Below are 22,197 nucleotides of genomic sequence, written 5' to 3'. Positions count from 1 at the left end.
TTTTTTTTTTTTTTTTTTTTTTTTTTTTTTTTTTTTGCAGTGCCAGGGATCAAACTCAGGACCTTGCACTTGCAAGGCAGGTGCAGTGCCAGTAAGCCAAATCCCCAGTCCAGTTGTCTACCTTTTCTGAGTCTCAGTTTCTTCATCTGCAGAATGGAGGTGATAATAATATTCTAGGGGAGGAAAAAAATGGCTTCCTTATTACTAGGTTGTTTGGGCTACCAATTAAACAGATTAACAGGAGAAACCCATTTTAATTACTTAAATATGCATTCAAATGTCCTATGGATGTGACTCAAAGGAAGGCCAAGATGATTTTCATACAGAAGTGAGCAACAGGAAGAGGATTTGGGGAGGTGCTGGCATAGTGGGAGGGTAAGGGGAGAAAATATGTTGGACTAAATGAGGTATTATACAGATAAAATTCTCTCAGATCACCTGGGCGTGATGGCACACACCTATAATCCTAGCACTCGGGAGGCTGAGGCAGGAGGATCGCTGTGAGTTTGAGACCAGCCTGGGCTACATAGTGAGTTCCAGGTCAGTCTCAACTACATATTGAGGCCCTGTCTCAAAAATCAATAACAAAAAAAAAGTCTCTCAGATCATAAAACTGGTCACAAAGTAGCTCTCTTCTTGGTACAAATAACTTAGCTAAGGAAAGTTTCCCTCGTATAAAACGATGGATAGGGCAGCTTTTCAGAACTGTTCCTGGGTCTACAGTTTCTCAAAATAACCAGCTCAAAATAAGCAATATGCCAAAGAGGAGGTAGCATTTGTCTCTTGCAAATGTTTTTAAGTGTGTCCTAGACTCCATCAATACCCTTCTCAAAGCTTGGTTGTGAAGACGTTGAGACAATCTGTGGAAGCAGTTAGCACAATAGAATCACTGCCTGTACTTTTTCATACATTTTTTATTTAAAGTAGGCTAGTGATTTTTAGCTCAGTGGTAGTGAGTTTGTTTAGCAAGCATGAGGTCCTGGGTTTGATCCCCAACACTGAAATAAATAGTCTGAGTAGAGACTATTGGTAGAAAGACTAATGGTAGAGAGAGTGCCTACATGAGGTCCTAAATTCAATCTCCAGCACCAGAAATTTTACAATAAAATGCTAGTAGGTATTATGTGATACTCAGCAGATGATAGTTTTGTCTTGCCAAGGAAGCTGCAGAGCAGTGTTTGAAGGCTAATTCGGAAGTCTTGAGCTTTTTGAGGCTATGAGAGCTTTGTAAGTTTCCTCATCTGCTATGTAAGAGAAAACGATAGCCTCCTTTTCAAGAATTTGAAGAACTGTTACAGACTTCATGCTTCTTAACTACTTTTAATGCTTACCATAAAATCTTTCATACAGTTGCCTCCCTACTCTGTAGTTATTTTTAATTCATGTTCTCTGTTGGTTGCAGTAAATTATTCAGCAAATTTTTCAGAGAAGATTCTTAGTTGGTAAACTTTTTTTTTGGTTTTTGAAACAGGGTTTCACTGTGTAGTTGAGATTGACCTGGAACTCGCTATGTAGCCCAGGCTGGTCTCTTAACTCACAGCAATCCTCCTGCCTCAGCTTCCTGAGTGCTGGAATTACAGGCATGCGCCACCAGGCCTGGCTCCATTTGTGTTTTGTTTCTTGTTGGGCCATATAGTTCAGGCTGGCCTTGAACTCACAGTGATCCTCCTGCCTCAGCCTCCCAAGTGCTGGGATTACAGGTGTATACCACCACGCCTGACTGATAAAACTTTATTAACCCCTGGATATCTGAGAATGTCTTCCAGTTGCCTTTGTATAAAATAATAACTTGGCAGCCTATATAATTCTTGGTTCAAAATTATTTTCTCTTAAAACTGTAGATACTATTCCATTGTCTTCTAGCATTTAGAACTGCAAGATAAAAATCTAAGTTAATCTTGAATTTTACCCCTTATAGGTAACCTGCTTTATCTGCCTGGATACATGTGAAACTTTTTCTTTGTGATTGAAATATTTAAAAAGTCTTCATGAAATTCAAATGTAAGTTCAGTGGTAGGTAGCTTGATGTGGATAGTAGTTTTGCTGCCGTAGGTACATACATTTTTTTAAACACATACTTAAAATCTGCATTATTTGTGCTTAAAGTTAAGTAATCCTTCAATTAAAAACAATACATGCTGTAATCCCAGCACTCGGGAGGCTTAGGCAGGAGGATCATTGTGAGTTCAAGACCAGCCTGGGTTACATAGTGAGTTCTAAGTCAATCTCAACTACATAATGAGACCCTGTCAAAAAACCAAAAAAAAGAAAAACATGTAGCAGAAACAAACTGGTGAGTATAAAGGCCTCAAGTGCAGTAAAAGGCTCAAGAGATACTCATTCCCTTCCCTTCTCAACTAAAATAGGGGCCAGGGATTTAGCTCAGTTGTTCCACTGCCTGCCTTGCAAGCGCAAGGACTGGAGTTCAATCCCCAGTACCAAAAAAAAAAATTTAAATCAACTAAAAGAAAAAAAAACTTTTTCTTTTTTTTTTTCTTTTTGCACTATGGGGATGGAATCCAGGGTCTTACACATGCTAGGCAAGTGCACTTCCATTGAGCTATACCTTCAGCCCCCAAAATTAATTTCTTTACTCACACCCGCACCTGATGTGTAGAGCGTTCCCCCCACATCTACTCATTCTCTGAAGATACCCTTTTGGAGTTAGTGTGGAACCCACCAGTCGGGCTCAGTTCCATAAGACAACACCAGTTGCAAGTCTAGGACGTCACCTGTCCTTCTGACCAGCTGGCTGTAAATCGGAGGTTCCTGGTAGTCCTTCCTTAAGCTCCATGATCGATAGGAACAGCCCTACAGAACTCAGGGAGACAGTTTACTTATTAGATTACTGATTAATTATGATACAGCTGAGGAACAGCCAGATGGAAGAGCTGCACGAGGCAAGGCTGGAAGAAAGGGCCGCACTGCCTTCATGCCTCTGAACGCAATACCCCAGTACCTTCCTGTGTTTACCAGTTCGGAAGTTCTCCAAAGCTGCTCTTTTGGGGTTTTTGTGGGGACTTCATTATATAGATGCCATTTATTCAATGAGTTGGTTACTAGTGATTAAATCACTCTGCAGTCCTTTTCCCTCCCTGGAGGTAAGAGTGAAAGTTCCAACCGTCTAAGCCCCTTTGGCAACCAGACCCTAGCTTTAAGAGCTTTCCAAAAGTCATCTCTTAACAAACTTCGCTGTGACAGGATTTGTTATAAATAAAAGATGCTCCTTTCAGCTTTATTTCTGGAACTGGGGACAAAAACCAATTATTAGGGCAGGGGATATATATCAGCAGCACAGCACCTGCCTGGCAAATTCAAGGCCATGTTTGATTCCTGGTACAAAACAAAAAATAATAATCAAAAGAAGTTTCTATGGGTTTTAGGAAAATATAAGGGCCAAGGATTTAGTTCAGTGGTGCTGTGCCTGCCTTGCAAGTGCAAAGTCCTGAGTTCAATCCCAGGTATGGGGAAAAAAAAAAAAAAAGAATTTTAGCAACCCTGGCTGAAAGCTGGAAACGGAGACCAGAATATATGTGGTATTATATCACAGCAGCACATAGCCCTCCTTGAAGTGCCACCAGCACACACTGGTGTACAGTGAATGTGTACACGAGTGTATCAATTTAGCAAGACTCTGTTTTAAAATGCAAAAATAAGCCAGGCGTGGTGGCACACACCTATAATTCCAGCGCTTGGGAGGCTCAGGCAGAAGGATCACTGTGAGTTAGACACTAGCCTGAGCTACACAGAAAGTTCCAGAGCAGTCTGAACTACATATTGAGACCCTGTCTCTCAAAACCAAAAAATAAATAAAGCAAAAATAAAAAGGTCTGGAGGGCCGGGGATTTAGCTCAGTGGTTCTGGTACCTGCCTCACAAGCACAAGGGCCCGAGTTTGATCCCTGGTACCAAAAAAAAAAAGGTCTGGAGATGTATTTCAAGCACGAAGGCCCTGGATTTATTCCCTAGTATGGAGGGTGGGGGACCAAGGTCCCTCTGACCATTGTCTTTCTCTTACCCTTCTCCCCATTTTTTTTCCACTGAAGCGCAGGGAGGGGCTTTCTGAAAAGTGTTCATCTGACTAAAAGCAGAAGGAATTGTGAGCCCCTACACAGAAATCTCAGCAGCCAGGGAAGATTGACTGAATCACTGAAGAGAGTAAAGGATACCACACTCAGACATTATCACGAGGCCTTGGAGGACTTGAGTTCTATGACTCAGTAGTTGTGAGGCGAGTACCACAGAGAGCACACTGGACTCGGGACAGCAAGGCTGCCTTCTAGCCAACTAGCCTCTACTCACTGACTCTGCTTCTCTCCCCAGACACATGACTGCTGCTTTTGCAGGTGCACAAATAAGTTTGGGCAGGATCTCCAGGAAGGCCTGTGGCTATTGACTGTCTGGTCCATGCCCTCAGCCCTTCAGCACTACTCTGTGAGACGACAGGAGTCTGCAGCCTACAGATCTGTCAGAAAAGGCAGCCCAACCTCTCTCATCCCTGAGCCCACTCCTGTGGAGCCAAGTCGCTTCACAGAGTCTCGGCCTGAAATCCAGTATGGTGTTTATTTGGGGGTTTTGTTTGGGGTTGGTTTTTGTTTTGTTTTGTTGGGTTTTTTTTTGTTTTGTTTTGTTTTTTTGGTACTGGGGATCAAACTCAGGACCTTGTGCTTGGGAGGCAGGTAGTAAAACCACTGAGCTTAATCCCTGGTCCTTTTGGTTTGGGGCTTGCGGGGGTAAGGGGGCAGTATTTGATTTTTCTTTGCAAGCAGAGAGTCTGAAAACTAGAAAATAGAAGTTATCCATAAATATTTAAGGTGGAAACTAGAGATCTAGGAGAAGGGCAACAGGAAAAAGAAGGTTCTGGAATGAGTCAGGATTGACACACCCCTTATTCCAGCTTCTGCCTGATTCAGCCCAACATGCTCCACAGATGCTGCTTCCGAAGGGCACCCCAGCAGCCACGCCTTACACGCCACCTTGCTCTCTCTGTTGGACACCCCACACACACTGTCTCACAGCCCATCTGTTCCAGGCATCTGCTGACAATTTTGTAACTTCATCATGGGTTTATCTTCAGACTCCAGATGGTAATGGCTTTTTGCAATATTAAAGTGCCCCATTAGACTGGGAAGGAATACAAGCCCCACCCACCACAGACCGTTGGGCAAAACAGCAGAGAATCTCCCACACCCCACATGCCCCCCTTCTGTGGAGAAAGGGAGCTGCAGTGCAGTCATCCTCTTCAGAAAGCAGACACATGGTAAGTGCTGGCCACCCCTGCTGGCTGACTTTGGGGAAGTCCTCCCCCAAGGACTTCTGTTTCCCTATCTGGACAGTACATATACCTAGCAAGATGTTTCTGTGAGCCAGAATTCATTTCTAGCTTACTGCCCTGACTCTTGGTATATCTGTCCTTTTTTTTTTTTTTTTTTTTTTTTTTTTTTTTTGGTAACAGGGATCGAACTCAGGACATTGGGCCTGTGAGGCAGGAGGCGGAACCACTGAGCTAAATCCCCAGCCCTGGTACATCTGTCTTGTCACAGCCTTCACTGTCTCTTGAACCCTGCAGTGTTACCCTGGGCTCTTTTGGAGGGCAGCTCCAGGCTAATTTTTCTTAGGGCTTTCACCTCAACTGTCAGGGTAAGACTGCTGAATCCATTCTGCCAATTGGCTATGGGAAAGGTATCAGGTTGGAAACTGAAGGGGTATAGCTCCTGCTTTCTAGGGCCTTAAATAGAAGTTGAAATCTAAGACTTCAGATTTAAGGGGATTCACCAGCCCTAGATGCTAACTGTGAGATGGGGAGGGGGGCTTTGTTAAAGAGAGGGTAGAGACCACTCAGGAGCAGTGCTCTGGTCAGAGGGCTACACTTGCACTAACCCTGCAATCAGTTTCAGAAAACGCTGGGAAAATCGACTGTGATAGGAAAGAACGGGCTACCCACCAGAAGCCACAAGCATCTTCATACCAAGGCAGGTTGGCACAGGGAGTCCAAAAAGGATAGTCATTTGGATGCCAGAAGGCCAAGTTGTGCGTATACTAGATAGACGGAAATAACACCAATCATAGCTATTCATTGCAAATTCTTTGCAAGAAGAAAATAACTAAATTCAGGGCTGGGGATGTAGCTCAGTGGTAGAACATTTGCCTAGCATGTGTGAAGCCCTGGGTTAGATCCTCAGAACTATAAAAAAAACTTTTTTTTTTTTCAGAAATAGCATTGGTATGATAAGATTGCAGGTTCTGTAGTCATAAATCTCAAAGCTTTTGTTATGTGGGCTGTACCAGTCTATGGCTAGTAAGCCTTTACACATCTTTCATTCATAAAAAGGGATGTGAGTTTGAATACTGCCAAGTCACTTCACCTCTCTGAGTGATAAGAATGAATCTTAGCACGGTTTCCTCATCTGCACTGCAGGGGTGGATGATGGTATTGTTTATATCAAAGATGCTATGACTATTGTGTCAGCAGGGATATGTATAACCATGCACGGTAGTTTTCAGCCCATTTGCTTTCCTCGTCTAGACCAGTAGTAACTCTATGCTCACTGAATATTTAGAATCACCAGGGGAGCTTTTTAAAAATACCAGTGCTGGAGCCATGTTCCAGACCCATTAAAATAGATTCTAGGGGAGTAAAACAGTCTTTTTTCTCTTTTTCTTTTTCTTTCCCTTTCCTCCCTGTCACCCTATCCCCAGTACTGGGAATTGGATCCAGAGTAATCTACCATTGAACTGTATCCCCAGCCCTTTTTTAAAATTAAATTAATTTTTATTATTATTATTTTTTTTGTACCAGGGATCGAACTCAGGACCCTGTGCCTGCGAGGCAGGTGGCAGAACAACTCAGCTAAATCTTCAGCCCTTTTACTTTTGAGAAAGGATCTCGCTAAATTACATAGGCTGGACTTGTAACTTGTGATGATCCTGCCTCAGCCTCCTCCATGTTGGGGTTACAGGCATACATGACCATGCCCAACTAACTTACATTCTTTCTTTCTTTCTTTCTGTCTTAATGAATCTAATGTTCTGAACCCAGTGTGGCAGTTAGCCATTCATTATCATTCAGTACTATTCACCAGGTACTAATCATTGCAACCCCAGGGAATATAGGTCTGACCTACAATTAGGAGCTAAGAACTGTGACTACCCAAATTCGGGTATGTAATAGTCATTTCTTATTTCCTCCCTCTTTAGGACTATTGCCCAGCTCCCCAGTTTTCTGCCATGTCTGACCCCATTACACTGAATGTTGGGGGGAAGCTCTACACAACCTCACTGGCAACCCTGACCAGCTTCCCTGACTCCATGCTGGGTGCCATGTTCAGTGGGAAGATGCCCACCAAGAGGGACAGCCAGGGAAACTGCTTCATTGATCGTGATGGCAAAGTGTTCCGCTACATCCTCAACTTCCTGCGGACCTCTCACCTGGACCTCCCTGAGGACTTCCAGGAGATGGGCCTGCTCCGCAGGGAGGCTGACTTCTACCAGGTGCAGCCCCTGATCGAGGCACTGCAGGAGAAGGAGGTGGAACTCTCTAAGGCAGAGAAGAATGCCATGCTCAACATCACGCTGAAGCAGCGTGTGCAGACGGTCCATTTCACTGTGCGTGAGGCACCACAGATCTACAGCCTGTCATCCTCCAGCATGGAGGTCTTCAATGCCAACATCTTCAGCACATCTTGCCTCTTCCTCAAACTCCTTGGTTCCAAGCTCTTTTACTGCTCCAATGGCAATCTCTCCTCCATCACCAGCCACTTACAGGACCCCAACCACCTGACTCTGGACTGGGTGGCCAATGTGGAGGGCCTGCCAGAGGAAGAGTACACCAAGCAGAACCTCAAGAGGCTCTGGGTGGTGCCTGCCAACAAACAGATCAACAGCTTCCAGGTCTTTGTGGAGGAGGTGCTGAAAATTGCTCTGAGTGATGGCTTCTGCATTGATTCTTCTCACCCGCATGCTCTGGATTTTATGAACAATAAGATTATTCGATTAATACGATACAGGTAAAAAAAAGAAAAAAAAAAAAAAAAGAGCAACATTGGAGAGTTCCCAAGAAGCTGCATGTCACCCAAGGCTTGGAGAGTCTCACCAGTGATGTGAAGCAGGGCACTCTACTAACCGGTATTAACTGCATAGCAGGACTTGATTCCCCTTTGATGAAGTCTATCTTTTGGAATCCACACATCCTCCGAACAGAACTTTTCATTTCCACTTTGAACTAGAGATGGGCAATTTATTATGACAAACGAAGATGTAGCTGATGTGTACAAGAGGAGTCCACAAGAGGGCTTTCTAACTGGGACAAGGAAGCAGCAGTTTTCTTGCAGGCTTCATCTGTGTATCACTAGCCAGTGCCTCATTTACCCATCTGAAAAAAGAGCCCCTCACAGCAAAGGAAATGCTGTGTTCCCCAGGACATAAAATGCCCAGCAGATCCCTTCACACTTGCTCTTCCCTCTCTGGGATGTTACCAGGACCTTGGACTTATTTGCCCAGGGTTGACTGTATTTACCTGGCTTAGAGTGCAGTGTATTCCCAGAGCTCTTTAGTGGCCCCCTTTCAGGGAAAGAGTGAGCCTAGAAGAGAGAGCATCCAGGCAGGGTTTAGATAGGGATTTCTCTCTTGATAGGGCCAAATCTAGGGATTTCTGGCTTTAAAATGGGCTGCTGTCCCGCAAAGGTGTGAAAGTACCTGGAGCCAGTGTGATGAAAGGTACTTCATTACCTAGCCTGTTACTTGATTTTTGCAATCCTTTTCCTGAAAATCTGAGGTATTACTGAAACAGTTACTTTTAAACAAAAATATTATAGACTCTCAGGGTTGGAAAATAATCCAGTGGTTGCTTAGCTATCCCAGCCCCCAGGAGACCCCAGCACATTTAGAGATGAGTACCTCTGCTTGAGTACCTCCAGGGGATCTATGCCTATTTGCATACCTCTGGTGACAAGCAGCTCACTGTCCCCACTGCCATGGTTGGATGGTGCTGACTTAGAAAGTTCTTCCTGTATGAAGCAAAACTTTGTCCTGCCATTTCTATATGCTAGAACTTGGTTTCATACCATCCTTCTCATCCAAATATGTATCTTTGCTTTCACAATAGTCACTTTGAGAGATCAGGCACTTACTCTGAAAATATTATGACTCAGAATTTGGATTCCCCTTTGGGATCTGTATTTGGAACCAAAGTTAGGTCCTTTCCATACCCCGTAAGTCCGCTTTGGTTATGGTGTCGCTTTATTTGTGACCCCACCTCCACTTCATCTACGTTCCACACCAGCCGTGGTTCAGGATGCCTTTTGACCATTCTCGGTTGGGAGATGAAGATTCACTGCCTGAGGAGATCCAGAAGAAAGAGAGGGTCATGGGAAGCATTTTGCAGCTAGGAGCTAGGAGCCCATGCGTGGTGCCTGAACCATCATGCTGCCCTTGGAATAAGTGTCCAGCCCCTAAGATACTTCTCTAAAGAAGGTGGCCTTCTGTTGTGGTGTTGTCTCTCCTGACTAGTCTGTGGGACTCCTTGGGGTGTGACGCAGAACAAAGAGTCCAAGCCACCACTTCCCAGCAGGTGATGAGCCTTGCAGGCCTCCAAACTGCATATTATGATTCATCTCTGGAGTGAATATGGCTTCCCCAGTGGAGAGAGGACCTCGGACAGACCAGGGAAGCCTGATGACACAGGCATCCACAGAAGGTAGACCAAAGAGGGAGCTTCCCACAGTGACAGCCTGTGAGCAGGGAACCTATATGCTGTTCCATGGGCAAGGCCAGGTCCTTCAAGCAATAAAGGCCTTTTCCTCTCTACAGTAGGACCCAGGAATCTCTCTGACAGCTGTCCCAGGCCACCAGGTCGATGGTATTCTGGAAATCCCCTCAAAGAAAATCCATTTGAGAGTAGGAAGCAGAAGGTGTGACCACAGCAAAAGAGTAAGAGGAAAAAAAATCTCATCAATCACTGTCCTTTTTTATCTCCATGAAACTTCCCTTTCTCCCTCTTTTTGGTGCTTCCTAATTCAAGCAGCTTGTCTTAGAGAAAGTATAGAACCTGTGAAGCTATGAATTAATATGCTGTGTGACTTTATGCAAGTCACTCACCTCACTGAGCCACTTCTGTTTCTTCATCTGTGAAATGGGCATAACAGTAATACATAACCCTACCTACCTCACAGGGCTGTTGTGAGGATCAAACGAAATAATGTATGTGGAATAAATGATAAACAATTATTACTTGTGTTAATAGTTTGTGCAATTCTTTTTTTTTTTTTTTTTTTTTTTTTTTTTTTTTTGAGACAGGGTCTCATTATGGAGTTGAGATTGACCAGGAACTCACTATGTAGCCCAGTCTGGTCTTGAACTCATAGCAATCCTCCTGCCTGAGCCTCCTGAGTGCTGAGATTACAGGCGTGCACCACCACGCCTAGCATTTTTTTTTTTTTTTTTTTTTTTTAAACGGGGATAAGACTTGGGACCTTGTACTTGTGAGGGAGCCCCTGGGAATTCCAAGCCCTATTTCATTTTCTGAGACAGGGTCTCGTTGTTTAACCCTGGCTGGCCCTGAACTCATGATCTTTCTGCTTCATCTCCGAGTGCTGGGATTTCAGGCATGTACCATCACACCTGGCTAAAACCCCAGACTTGAATCAGACTGACTCAGGTTTGAGTTTTGGCTCCATTGTATACTATGTAACCTTGGCCAAGTAGCTCATTGGATAACAGCCCCTACCTCCCAGGGCTGTGCACCTTAAATGAGTTGGTACACATGGAAATTCCAAGCTGGGCCTGACACAGAGTTCAGTAACTGGCTCTTGAAAGAGGTGGTTATGGGAACAAGGAGTCCAAGAGGTCTCCTTGTTTAATGAGTCCTTACAGGATGCTTGGTGTGTGGGTCCAGAAGGTGGATACCTTCCTGGAAGAAGTGGAGAGCTTCACACAGATGCTGTGGTAACTTAGGGAAAAAGGGCAGTTTTCTCAGAAAGGGCTTTATGGTCAGTCCAGCAGGGCCCTTGAGGGCATGTTGGATGCTGACAGGAAGAGCAAGGAGAGCACTATGATCTCAGCAAACAGAAAAGAAACATGGTGGCCAGGCAAAGCAATTGAGGATGAATGCATTCTCACACAGCCACTGCACAGGGGCACGGCAGGCACAGGTGGTGTGTTCAGGGCACTCTCATTGTGCCCACATCTCACTTAGGTGAGCTCAGCCATCTACTCAGCAAAAGTGTGAGAAAGCGGAATCAAAGTATTCAGGTGGTGCCATCCCAGTGAGTAAGGGAGTCCGAGTGAGTGTGGAGAGCAGCAAAGGTGTGCTGCTCGTGAGCTGCCAGCTCTGGGTGAGACCAAATCATTACTGCACCCATACTGAACTTTATACCACTGAGGGCTTTCTCCCAGTGGAAGCCATCTGAAGGAGCAATTCCAGGCACATAGCAGCTTGTTAGCCCTCTGTCCTGCCCCAGGCGTAGTCCCACGCAGGCAGAAGAATGGTCAGCGTACCAGAGGGAACTCCCAAGACACCTTGGTATAACCACCTCTTGAGGCCTGCCCCGGACAGGGTCCCTGCATGCTTGAAGGCATGGCACCATGCTGTGATCTCACATCCTCAGGACCACCAAAGGCCCTTTGCTCTTTTATAAAATGCCAAGCCTCATGACCCTTTTCTACTTGGGGCCAGAGCTCTCTGGGCAGGAGTGGACATGGTCCCCCTTGCCTATACCTCAGTACTCAATACAGCCCAGCAATCCATGATGCAGCCACCTGGTGTTGTAAACAACTATGTGGCCTAAATTATAGCATTTGTGTAACTGCCCATTTGTTCGCCCCAATCCTAGCTTCCTTTTACAAATTACTCCTAAAATAATCTGTTGCAAATGAGTGCTTAGCCAAGGTCAGCTTGTGGGCTGAGCACCAGCCCATCCCTTTCCTGGGTTGCAGTCTCTTTACACTGACCAGCTGTGTCTATCTGGATCCCAGGGGGCTTAGGGCTGATAGGGGTGGTTGGCAGGGAAACGAGGCCCTGTGATCATCTCCCAGAATAAAACAACCTGATAATAGGCCCATCAGAGGGAGGGCTGGGCTCATTTACAGGCCTTCAGAGTCCTGGCTTTGGCTGCTCCATCTTCTCAGACAGTCTAGTGCCCTCAGTCCTCTACAGAACCTTAGGGCCAGTGTGGCACTAGTAGAGCTGCAGAGACAATCTGGTGACACATTTACCCACTCTGGGATATAGGGACCAAAAAGGCCCCTGAAGAGAAGTCTGCCTGATCTCAGAGGATCACGGAGCACCCATAGGACCCAGGACCTCACAAAAGATGGCAGAACAAGTTTCAAGTTGGAGTTGCCTTTCTCACTCTTCTGGGCAGTGCCAAGAGCACCCGACCTTGCTGGGCCTCTACTTTATACACAAAGTACAGGGCATTCCAAAGCCTTTGTCAGCGTTTTCCAGTTAGGTGGCAACCCTAGATTTTTCCAGCCCATTCCTCTCCTTATGCCGGGTCTGCCCCAAAGCCTAGGTTCCCTTTTACTGGGAGTTGGGTAAAGGTCAGCTGAGCCACATTTGAAATCCTTTAGGAATCAGGCCAGCTAAAAAACAAAGGGTACTCTCTGCCCAACCCCAATTAGTTCACTTTATAAATCTTGCATTGGATTTGCTTAATAAACACCCTTTGGGAACTTGTAGGTCACCAAACACCTTCACATCTATGGTTTCCTGTCACAGAAACGTAGCTACACCATGCCATTACACACGACTGCCTGGGCTGCCCTTTACTACCTCATCTCCACAGCAAACATCTGCTCATCCAGCAACACTCTGCATAAGCCTTGCCTTCATGGCTCCACCAAGCAGGATCAGTCCCAGCCCCTCTGCCCTGCCCTACACCCGAGGAAGTCACTTTATCACCCGACTGATGTTGTTCACGGGCAGTGTGCTACTGGTAAATATTCAACAACAAGCTCTCTGGGGGGAAGCCCTGATTTGCAGTAGGGACCAGTGTTCGTGATGTAAGCCTGCTCTCTGTGGTTTGCTTCAAGCCACCAATGTGATGTCACTGATAAGCTGAGCAGAGAGGGACACAACAGTGTGAGATAAGTGAGCCTCTCCAGCAAACCAGGAACTCTGCCTTGCTCTTTGTATCCCCAGTGCCTCACACACAGAAGGTGCTCAGTGTCTGAGGGAACTCTGCCCCAGACATGCAAGACACTTCTGGCCCCACAATATCCTCTCTTGCTCAAAAGTATTGCTTAAACTTTTTTCTGTAGCCCACGAAAAAAAAATATCCCAAATTCCTAGCTCTTGACAAACAGGCATTACCCTATAAACTGGATTAAACAGAGCACAGATTCTGGACTCAGATGGCTGTGGGATCAAATTCCAGCTTTGCTGCTTAATGGCTCGGCAAACTTCATCAAGTTACTTAACCTTTCTGTCATGTGTAAAGAACAGAACAGATAACAGCCTGGTGTGGTGGTGCAGACGTGTGATCCCAGCACTCAGGAGGATCACTGCGAGTTCAAGGCCAGCCTGCGCTACAAAGTGAGTTCAGGGCCAGCCTGGACTACAAAGGGAGATCCTGTCTCAAAAAACAAACCAACAAACCAAAAAACAAACAGATGGCAAAACACACTGCATAGAGCTGTTGTAAGGGTTTGATTAGTAATACTCTATAGCTTTTGGACAGTGCCTGGAGAACAATAAGTACTAATATTACTATCTGGGCTGGGGATTTAGCTCAGTGGTGCCACTGCCTGCCTCGCAAGTGCAAGGTCCCAAATTTGATCCCCATACCAAAATAACAATAATAATACTAATACTATCATGAAGATGACTTTACGTCCTTATCTTTCACTGCTGTCCTACTTGCCTACTTCCTCAGTGTCTCCCACATAGTCCATGGAGATTTCTACCTTCTGGCCTTTGCCCAAGCCACTCCCACCACTTGAAGAGTTCTACTCTCTCCTCCCTGGTGACTCAGGTCCTGTCCATCCACAGTGGACACCCTCCCTATCCTTCACATGCCCTTTCACTGAGCCCTTCCTCCTCTCGGAGTTGGCATCTCTTTGGGTGTGAGAAAAACAGATCTTGTTACAGTTCTGTTCATAGACTGAATGTTTGTGTCCTTCTAAAATTCATGTTGAAACCTAACCTTCCATGTGATGGTATTTGAAGGTGGTGCCTTTGGGAGGAGACTGCGTTGAGGGTGGAGCCCTCCTAAATGAGATTAGTGCCCTTATAAAAGAGAGTCCAGAGGGCTCCCTTGCCATTTCCACCAAGGGGGATGCAATGAAAACATGCCCATTTATGAGTCAGGAAACCAACTGCTATAACTTAGGTGCTGAGTGATCCCTAAAGGGGCCCAGGGCAGTGCCATTTGGAGGTGGTATGACTTTTAAAAGGTGGGGCCTACTACCTCATTGGAAGCAGGCCCTCAAAGGGGACTGCAGGATTCCAGTCTCTCCCCTTCTGTCTCTGCTTCCTGTTCTAAGACATGAGCCCTTGCTCTAACATATGATTCTGCCATGATGTGCTACCCCTACCAGAGACCCAATCTGGTGGAGCCACTCAATCTTGGACCAGAACCTCCAGAACCATGAGAAAAAATAAATCTCACTTTACTTTGTAATTAGCCTATGACAGGCCTTTTGTTACAGTGAACTAGAAAGCTGACTAATACATAGTCTCTCACTGGAAAACAAATCTGCATGTGCCTTGATCTTGGACTTACTGCCTTCTAAAACTATGAGAAACGGGCCGGGGATTTACCTCAGTGGTTCTGCCACCTACCTCACAAGCACAAGGTCCTGAGTTCGGTCCCCAGTACCAAAATAAATAAATTTTAAAAAATAAAATTATGAGAAATAAACTAGTGTTCAGGGTCTGGGGGTATAATTTGGTTGTAAAGAGCTTGCCTAGTATGTGCTAGGGTTTGATTTCCAGCAACAAAAAAGAAAAAGGAATTTTTCAAAAAAACAAAACAGTAATACCAAGATATATCATGTAAAGGTACAAATGCCCAGTGATGATATACCAATAAACTTAATGAAAAATAGTAATAATAATAATAACTTTTTCTTTTGTGTAAGACACTCAACTTACTGTATTTTGTTATAGCAGCACGCATGGACTAAGACATTTACACACTCTGTTAAGCTTCTGCCATCCATCTGCCAGGCCCAGGATGCCCTCTGGGAATCACAGATGAACCCTGCACATTCCCCCATTGGCAGGCTGGTAGAGATGGGATAAAGTGACTGGACGGAATCACTCACATGGAAGGTCACACAGCTAACCTCCCCTGCATATAGTCAGAAGGCTTTTGTGAGGATTAAAGGTGGTGCACCTCTCAGTAGAAGAGAAGCCAGGGTAGATGAGCGGAGTCCTCCTATCCTGTCCCCAGTTCTTGGGCAGGAAAGGTTCTCCCTTGTTGGCTGTTGAGGGAACCTAGACGGGACTTACCACAATGTGACATTCATGGTTGTTTTCTGAGACAGAATCTAAAAATTTCTGCTAGAAAGAAACCAACCATCAAAGGCGGAGAGAAAAAAAATGGCTTTGAGTCAAGCAGTGCAAGTCCAGGTCCTGTCTCTGCTGGGCAGATTTAGCAAGCAGTACCATCTTTCTCAGTCTCCATGATTTCATGCCTAAAGTAAGGATACAAATACCTGCATTGCCTACCTCAGGCAATAATGATAAGGATGGGAGAGAAATGCGTGCGAGGGCATAGCTGTCTCCTCTCTGCTCTCTTGCTCCTTGTCTTCTCACTGGACAGAACTCTCTTAAAACAGGGACCTATCTCCAGCCCTCGGCATACTACCTCAGCTGAGAGGGTCTCAGCTCACATGTGTTGAATGAGTAGCTAAGCTCCACTGCTTTACCCCTGAGGAAATAGGGCCGGAGAGCTAGAGGAACTTGCCTAGTACATGTCAGAGGACACACAGGACAGAGGAACCACAGCTAGGACCAAGAGCCCCTGACTCTCAGCCTTTCTCTCTCTCACGAGCATGCAAAGCTCTCTACTTTCAAGGCTTTCTTCTTTCATTCCCTTGGTTGGAACAAGAACTCAAAGCTCTGGGCTTATTTTGCAAGGTCCACTGTAAGCCCGGGGCGGGGGCGGGGTCTAAGCAGGTGTTTGGATCTGTTTCCCAGCCACGGATTTAGCTAGTTCTGGCGGTGATGCACCTCGGTTAGGACGACACTTGACCACTCTACTCTGCATAAAACCAAGATCCTGAGCCTCAAGCCCGAATCTGTCTGCTTCCCTTGATATAGATCCTCACTACCAAAGTCAACAAATGGGATCTCTTCTCAATCCTGACACACATTTTCCCCCAAATTCCAGCATCTCTGCAATCAGAAAGAGATTTAACAACTGATAGTATCTTACAATTATAATTGATACCCTTTTTTCTTATGTGATAGAACATAAACTTGGGTCTTGAGCGAAATAAAAGGTAATAGGAAGGAAGTGGGGAGATATTTCTCAAATGTGAAGCGATCAAGAGATGGAGGGAGCAGGACGGAGGGGAGGGGGAAGGAGATGAAAAAAGAAATTAGGATGCATTACATATGCGTACTAACTCCGTACAAGGAATGTAAACATTATGTACTGCAAACACGCATTAAAAAAATTTTTTTTGAAAATACTTTTCCAAGAGGAAAAAAAAAAGAAAAGAAATAATCTTAGGTGAAATGAAATCCAGCATTAGCCAGCGGGGGCAGTGTTGCTGCTGCAAGTGTGTGTATTCTTTCCTTTGGGCTAGTTAGACCCCCAAGGCTGGCTTCCTTCTGAACTCGCTGTCCCTCCTCCCACTCGTAAGGAAAGCAGCCAGGGCACAGCGCTGGCTATCTGCAAGCCAAGCCGAGCCTCAGGAGAAACCAACCCTGCCTGCCAACACCTTCAGCTCCAGAACCGTGGGAAATAAATTTCTGTTGTTTAAACTGCCCAGTCAGTCCAAGGTATTTATTACAGCAGCCCTGCAAACAGTAAAGCAGCTGGGACCCAGAATCCCTAGGAAGGGGCTGAGGGAGGATACTGCCCCCTGGTGGCCAGCATTGGGAAGGATGGTCAGATGCTGGGCCACGAAGGACTCATTCAGCAGTATGGCCGACGAGAGATGGACCTGGAGCTTGTTTATGGATTAATTCTCTAGGGCCTGGTGAAACATGTTTTTGTTGCTGTTTGTTTTGTTTTGTTTTGTTTTTTGCATTATCTTAATGAAATTCCAGATAAACCAGAAAACGGTTTCTTTCCAAACACTCCTCCATTTTAAGGAAGGAGGAGGATCCACATAGCGAATTCTGTCCAAGTTGGCTCAGTGCCCTACAGGCCAGAACCTCAGTTTGGGTTTGAGTGTTTTGTTCTGCTGTTTTTGAAGGACTGGGACAGCAAAATACATCTCAGGATTGTTTGCCTGTTTTTCTCTGTTGCCTCATGACTTCCAGACTGGACTGCCAAACTTCACTTTCCCACCAGCAGTCTCAAAGAAGTCCTCTTTGGGATAAACTGTAAGACTTAATTAAGAAAGGCTCAAAGATGCAGGAACATTTTTTCCAAATGTTCCACATCCACAACCAGATGGGAGACAGCCATGCTGGGAGTCAGGAGTCCTGGGGTCTGGCCTTCACTCTCACTTGCTGTGTGATGTGGACAGGTCCTCTGCTTCCCTGGACAAATTTCCCTGCGTGTGAAGCAGTAGAGACAGTTAATCATTCACAAATCTGAACAGAGGACCTTCCACAGACAGGCGCCGTGTTGAGGGCTAAGGATACCGAGGTGTGAGCTCAGGGTCAGGTCTGTTTCAAGAGAGCTCCTAGTCCAAGTTTGGGGGAAACTAGTAAAGGGATCAAATCAGAGAGGGGCCACCTCTCTTCTCTAGTTAGAGAGGTGGCTGAGATCAGGAGGCAACATCAGCACTGGACTTTAAAGGGCAAATGGAGTTTGCCAGAGACAGAAACTGAGGAAAGACATTCTAGGAAAACAGTCTCAGTGACTTGAAAGAACAGGGCTAACCCAGCAGGAGCTGAAGAGGAGGGCTTGGAGTGGCTAACAGTCTAGGCAGACTGCCTGGCTTTTACTCCATTAGCTAGCTGTATGACTTTCAGCAAATTATTTCAACTCTCTGAGCCTAACTTCCTCATTACACAAACAAGGGTAATAAATATATTTATTTATTATAACCTGATTAGGTTCTATGTAGAGCAGATGAATCAATGTATATAAATGGTGGTGCCTGCCTGTTGCCTATTCAATGAACAGTAATTATCCGTATTACTATAATTCTCTGTAGACAGTCTAGGCTCAAGATAATTAGCTTTAAAAAGTATTCTTTGAGGGCCGGGAATTTAGCTCAGTGGTGCTGCCACCTGCCTTGCAAGTGCAACGTCCTGAGTTTGATCCCTGGTACCAAAACCAAAACAAAACAACAGAAAAGTATTCTGTGGGCTGGGGATGCAACTCATTAGAAAGGGGGAAAGGAGAAGAAGAGAAAGAGGAAGAAGAAGAAGAGGAAGCGGAGGAGGAGGGAAAGGAGGAGAGGCAGGGGGGAAGGGGGTCGGAGAGTGGGGAGGAAGAAGAGAAGAAGAAAAGCAAGTATACCACACTGGGCTCCGATTACGAAGTTTGTATATTATGAGCATTGAAGTCACTCACTGTTATTTGGCACTGGTGATACAATAACAAATCAGAGCCATTCCCTCTCTCTAAGTACCTGTCCCCAAAACAGAGATGTTGGGCACTGTTGAGGGAGGAAAGACAGCCGAGGTAGAATATAAGGAAACCAGTCCATGCCACACGTGCCCTTCATCATCACAGCGCAAGTACATGACAGAAAAGGGGCCTGCCTGATGGAGCCGCAGCCTGCCTCGCTGAGACTGCTTTTTTGAAATGTCCTTCCCCCATTTCTGGCGCCAGCAAATTCCATTTGCCCTTAAACGTCCAGCACATATGTTGCCTCTTAACCTCACCCACCTCTGCTCCTCCTAATTCCACATGACACAGCTGTGACCAGACTTGGACCATCAATACGACGTTCCCTAGGGATCAGACATGGCCAAATGGAAAGAAACACTAAGAACAACATAAGCTAGAACATCTTCATAAGGAAAGGTCTGGTCCTCTTCAGCCTGAGGTACCTTGTGGGCGGATTTCCTGTCCACTCCATGCTGTGTGTGAATCAGAGGCCATTGTCCACCTCCACCCAAAAGGCCTGTACAGTCCGTGCAGACTGCTCAGAATTCCAACCCCCTGAACATACCCAAAGAGACAGCTGGTCTTTCACTTGCCTGGGTCAGGCATATTTTTCACAGTGATACTCTATTGTAATCAACTCTTCTCTCAAAACTGTCACAGAGAATCATCGTCCCCTTAAAGGAGAGACTTGTCTTCCCATGAGGAAATGATCTTACCTTCTGGCCTAGAATATCCAATCCACAAGGATAAAAGAGGGTAAACTGAATGTAAAAGAAGCTGGTACAACACGTCTTTCAGTAATAGAAGCTCACAGATGTTAACCAGGCAAGGGCCACCCAAAAGAAGGACCTTCTCTTGCAGTGCCCTTTCAGCTAGGAATGGCCACATGGCTAACAAGCAGTGTGGGCGTCTTAGTCTCTTTCCTCATCACTGAGACACAATAGCTTACAATCACAACTTAAAGGAGGAAAGGTTTACTTTGGTTCAGCTTCAGAAGGTTCCAAGGTAGGAACAGCATGGTAGAAGGGCCTGCCACAGAGGAGAGCTGCTCACGTTACGGTAACCAGGGAGCAGAGAGAGAAGGGGGAATCAGGGAGCAAAAGTCGTTCTGCGTCACATCTCAAGTGAGCTGCCTCTTCCTACCAGGCCTCACCTCCCAACAGCACCCTCAGCTGCTGGACTCAACCACTGGATGCACCCCCAAGAGTCAGCCACCTTCCAAACACACGAAGCTTCGGGGCCATTTTAGATCCACACCATAACGATAGGTGACTGCTGGCACATGTGCCTTTCTTCATTTCTTCCTTCTTTCTGCTGGCTGGAATAGCAGATGTGTAGCAGAAGCAGTCATCATGGACCAGGATGTGAAGCCCACAAGCTGAGGATGGCAGAACTGCAATGAGGAGGAACCTGGATCACTGGCATCATGGAGTCCTACGTCCCGGGCCACTTCTCCTCTTCCCTCTGTCGCAGAGGATAAATGTTGTCTTAGTCGGTTTGGGCTACTATATAAAAAATATCACACAAAGATATGCCTGGCCCAGGCAAGTGAAAGACCAGCTATCTCTTTGGGTATGTTTGGGGGGTTGGAATGCTGAGCAGTCTTCATAGACGTCCATATTTCTCACAGTTCTGGAAGCTGGAAAGTCCAAAGTCACAGTGCTGACAGATCCAGTGTCTGATGAGGGCCCACTTCTAGGTTCTTGGACAATACTGACCCAGCAATCCCATCATGTGGTCTCCACTCTATGACTTCATTACCTCCCGAAAACCTACTTTAAATGCCACCATGTTGGAGATTAAGTGCTACGGACTATTTAGTCCATAGCACTATGGTAATGAAGGGATAGGGCTGGACGTGGGGAGAAGATTGTATCATGCTTCAGTGAAAGACTGGGAAAAAGGAGTATCTGAGACATAGACAATTTGATTAAATATTCCCCATGGAGCTCAGTGGGAGATGTCCAGAACTGACTCCTGTGGTGTAATTAAGTATCACTGGCCAAGTACAATACACGGTATTTCCTCATACTCTCCTAAAGCCCCAGGGGTTCAAGTTTTCTTAAAAGGGCCTCTTAGAAACTCCTGCTTCTGTACCTGTGGTGACTTAGCTGGATTGTCAATTTGATTGGCTCTGGGATCTGCCCAGGAAATTAGTTAAGCACACTTCTGGAAGTGTCTGGGTGGGTGACAGAGGTGTCACTCTGAGGTCTACATCGCTTCCCCCTTCCTCTCTGGTGCTCTGTATTGGCTCTGCTTCCCAGCCACCATGAACTAAACAGCTTTGTTCAGTTTCTTTTTTTTTTTTTTTTTTTTGGTTTTAGGGACAGGGTCTCACCGTGTAGTTCAGACTGATCTTAAACTCACTATGTAGACCAGCCTGGCCTCAAATTCACTGTGCTCTTCCTGCCCCAGCCTCCCCAATGCTGAGATGAGAGACACGCACTACCACATCTGGCCTAAGCAGTTTTGTTATTCCACACTCTCCTGCCATGCTGTGCCTACCTTGGATCAGCTAACTGTGGACTGAATCCTCTGAAACCATGAACTAAATGAACCTCCCTCTTTTAAATTGCTGGTATTGGGAAATTTGTGCCAACAACAGGAAAGGTGACTAGTACTGTACCTAAACCTATGCTACAATTTCAACGTCAGTGTCAGTGCTGTTGTGGATACCATTTAAGCTAGGACTATGGCACACATTCCACAGTGGGATCATCACCTGCCTGTACCCTCCATTCTGTTCTATCACTGAGGCCCCAGCAACATCTCCTGGTCAGTCTCAGGATGGCATATGAGAATCTTTCCCCATGAACCTCATTCATTTCCTTAATTCATTCCAGTGTGCCAAATCTTCCCAATTATTCAATATCTAGCATTGGTGCTACAGTGGTGAGCACAGCTGCCTTCTAATTATTCAAAATCTAGCCCAAAGAGACCTTGCTCCAGGCACCAACCTTAGTTCCCTTCCTGAGCCACTACTGTTATTATTAATAATAATATTAATAACAATGATACATTAAGCCATTAGCAAGAGTCGGGTACTGTGCTAAGTTGTTTACAGACATACTCAGTCAATTGATCCTCACAAAGACTTTCTGAGATAAGTGTTACAATCTGCATAAATGAGGAGACAGGCTGAGGGAGGTGAAGGAATATTCCTAAGGTCAGAGAGTTGGTCAGTGACTGCGGGATTTGAGCCCAAGCACAGCCCCTAGCCATTGTCCTGCACTGTCCCCCTGGAAGTGAGCACTTGCTTCTTGGAACTCCCTTGGGTCTTTACCTGAATTCTCTTGGTGTGGGATAATTTCTTGTGTCCACCCCAGCTCTGGTAGCCTAGGATTCTGGGATCACTAGAAGAAGGACCCAAGGGGCCACAGGGCCTTTGCTAGGAAGTTTTCAGGGCTGTTGACGCTGGGTTTTTTTTTTAAGTGAGTCCTCTGGGCAGGGATTTAGCTCAGTGGTTCTGCTGCCTGCCTCGCAAGCACAAGGGCCTGAGTTTAATCCCCCCACCA

At 45.7% G+C, this 22,197-nt stretch overlaps 1 protein-coding gene and 1 long non-coding RNA gene across 26 annotated transcripts in view; one reads left to right on the top strand and one right to left on the bottom strand.

Annotated features, from left to right (window-relative positions):
- Kctd21 (potassium channel tetramerization domain containing 21) overlaps positions 1–8,384 on the top strand; it is a 16,173-nt gene extending 7,789 nt beyond the window's left edge. For 13 of the 25 annotated variants that reach the window (XM_010633314.1, XM_033764246.1, XM_010633330.1 and 10 more), the window contains one exon: positions 7,197–8,384. In XM_010633314.1, coding sequence (XP_010631616.1) covers positions 7,197–8,009 — 813 coding nt within the window. In that variant the 3' untranslated portion in view covers positions 8,010–8,384. Of the gene's footprint in view, positions 1–1,918; positions 2,002–3,916; positions 4,553–4,929; positions 5,260–5,461; positions 5,640–7,196 lie in introns of those variants that run through there. The other 12 variants (XM_019208833.2, XM_010633322.1, XM_010633319.1 and 9 more) reach the window with 8 other exon arrangements.
- An 883-nt stretch (positions 8,385–9,267) lies between these two features.
- The window catches only part of LOC104868535, a 37,014-nt gene continuing 24,084 nt past the window's right edge, over positions 9,268–22,197 (bottom strand). Inside the window, exons 4-5 of the long non-coding RNA XR_004517448.1 lie at positions 19,940–20,146; positions 9,268–9,334 (exon numbers count right to left, since the gene is read on the bottom strand). This is a non-coding gene — a long non-coding RNA (uncharacterized LOC104868535). The remainder of the gene's footprint in view (positions 9,335–19,939; positions 20,147–22,197) is intronic.

Source organism: Fukomys damarensis, unplaced genomic scaffold (genome assembly GCF_012274545.1).
Source record: "Fukomys damarensis isolate Sample0158 unplaced genomic scaffold, DMR_v1.0_HiC HiC_scaffold_16, whole genome shotgun sequence".
In the NCBI taxonomy this organism is placed as follows: Eukaryota; Metazoa; Chordata; class Mammalia; order Rodentia; family Bathyergidae; genus Fukomys; species Fukomys damarensis.
This window is presented reverse-complemented; position numbering and strand designations above follow the sequence as displayed.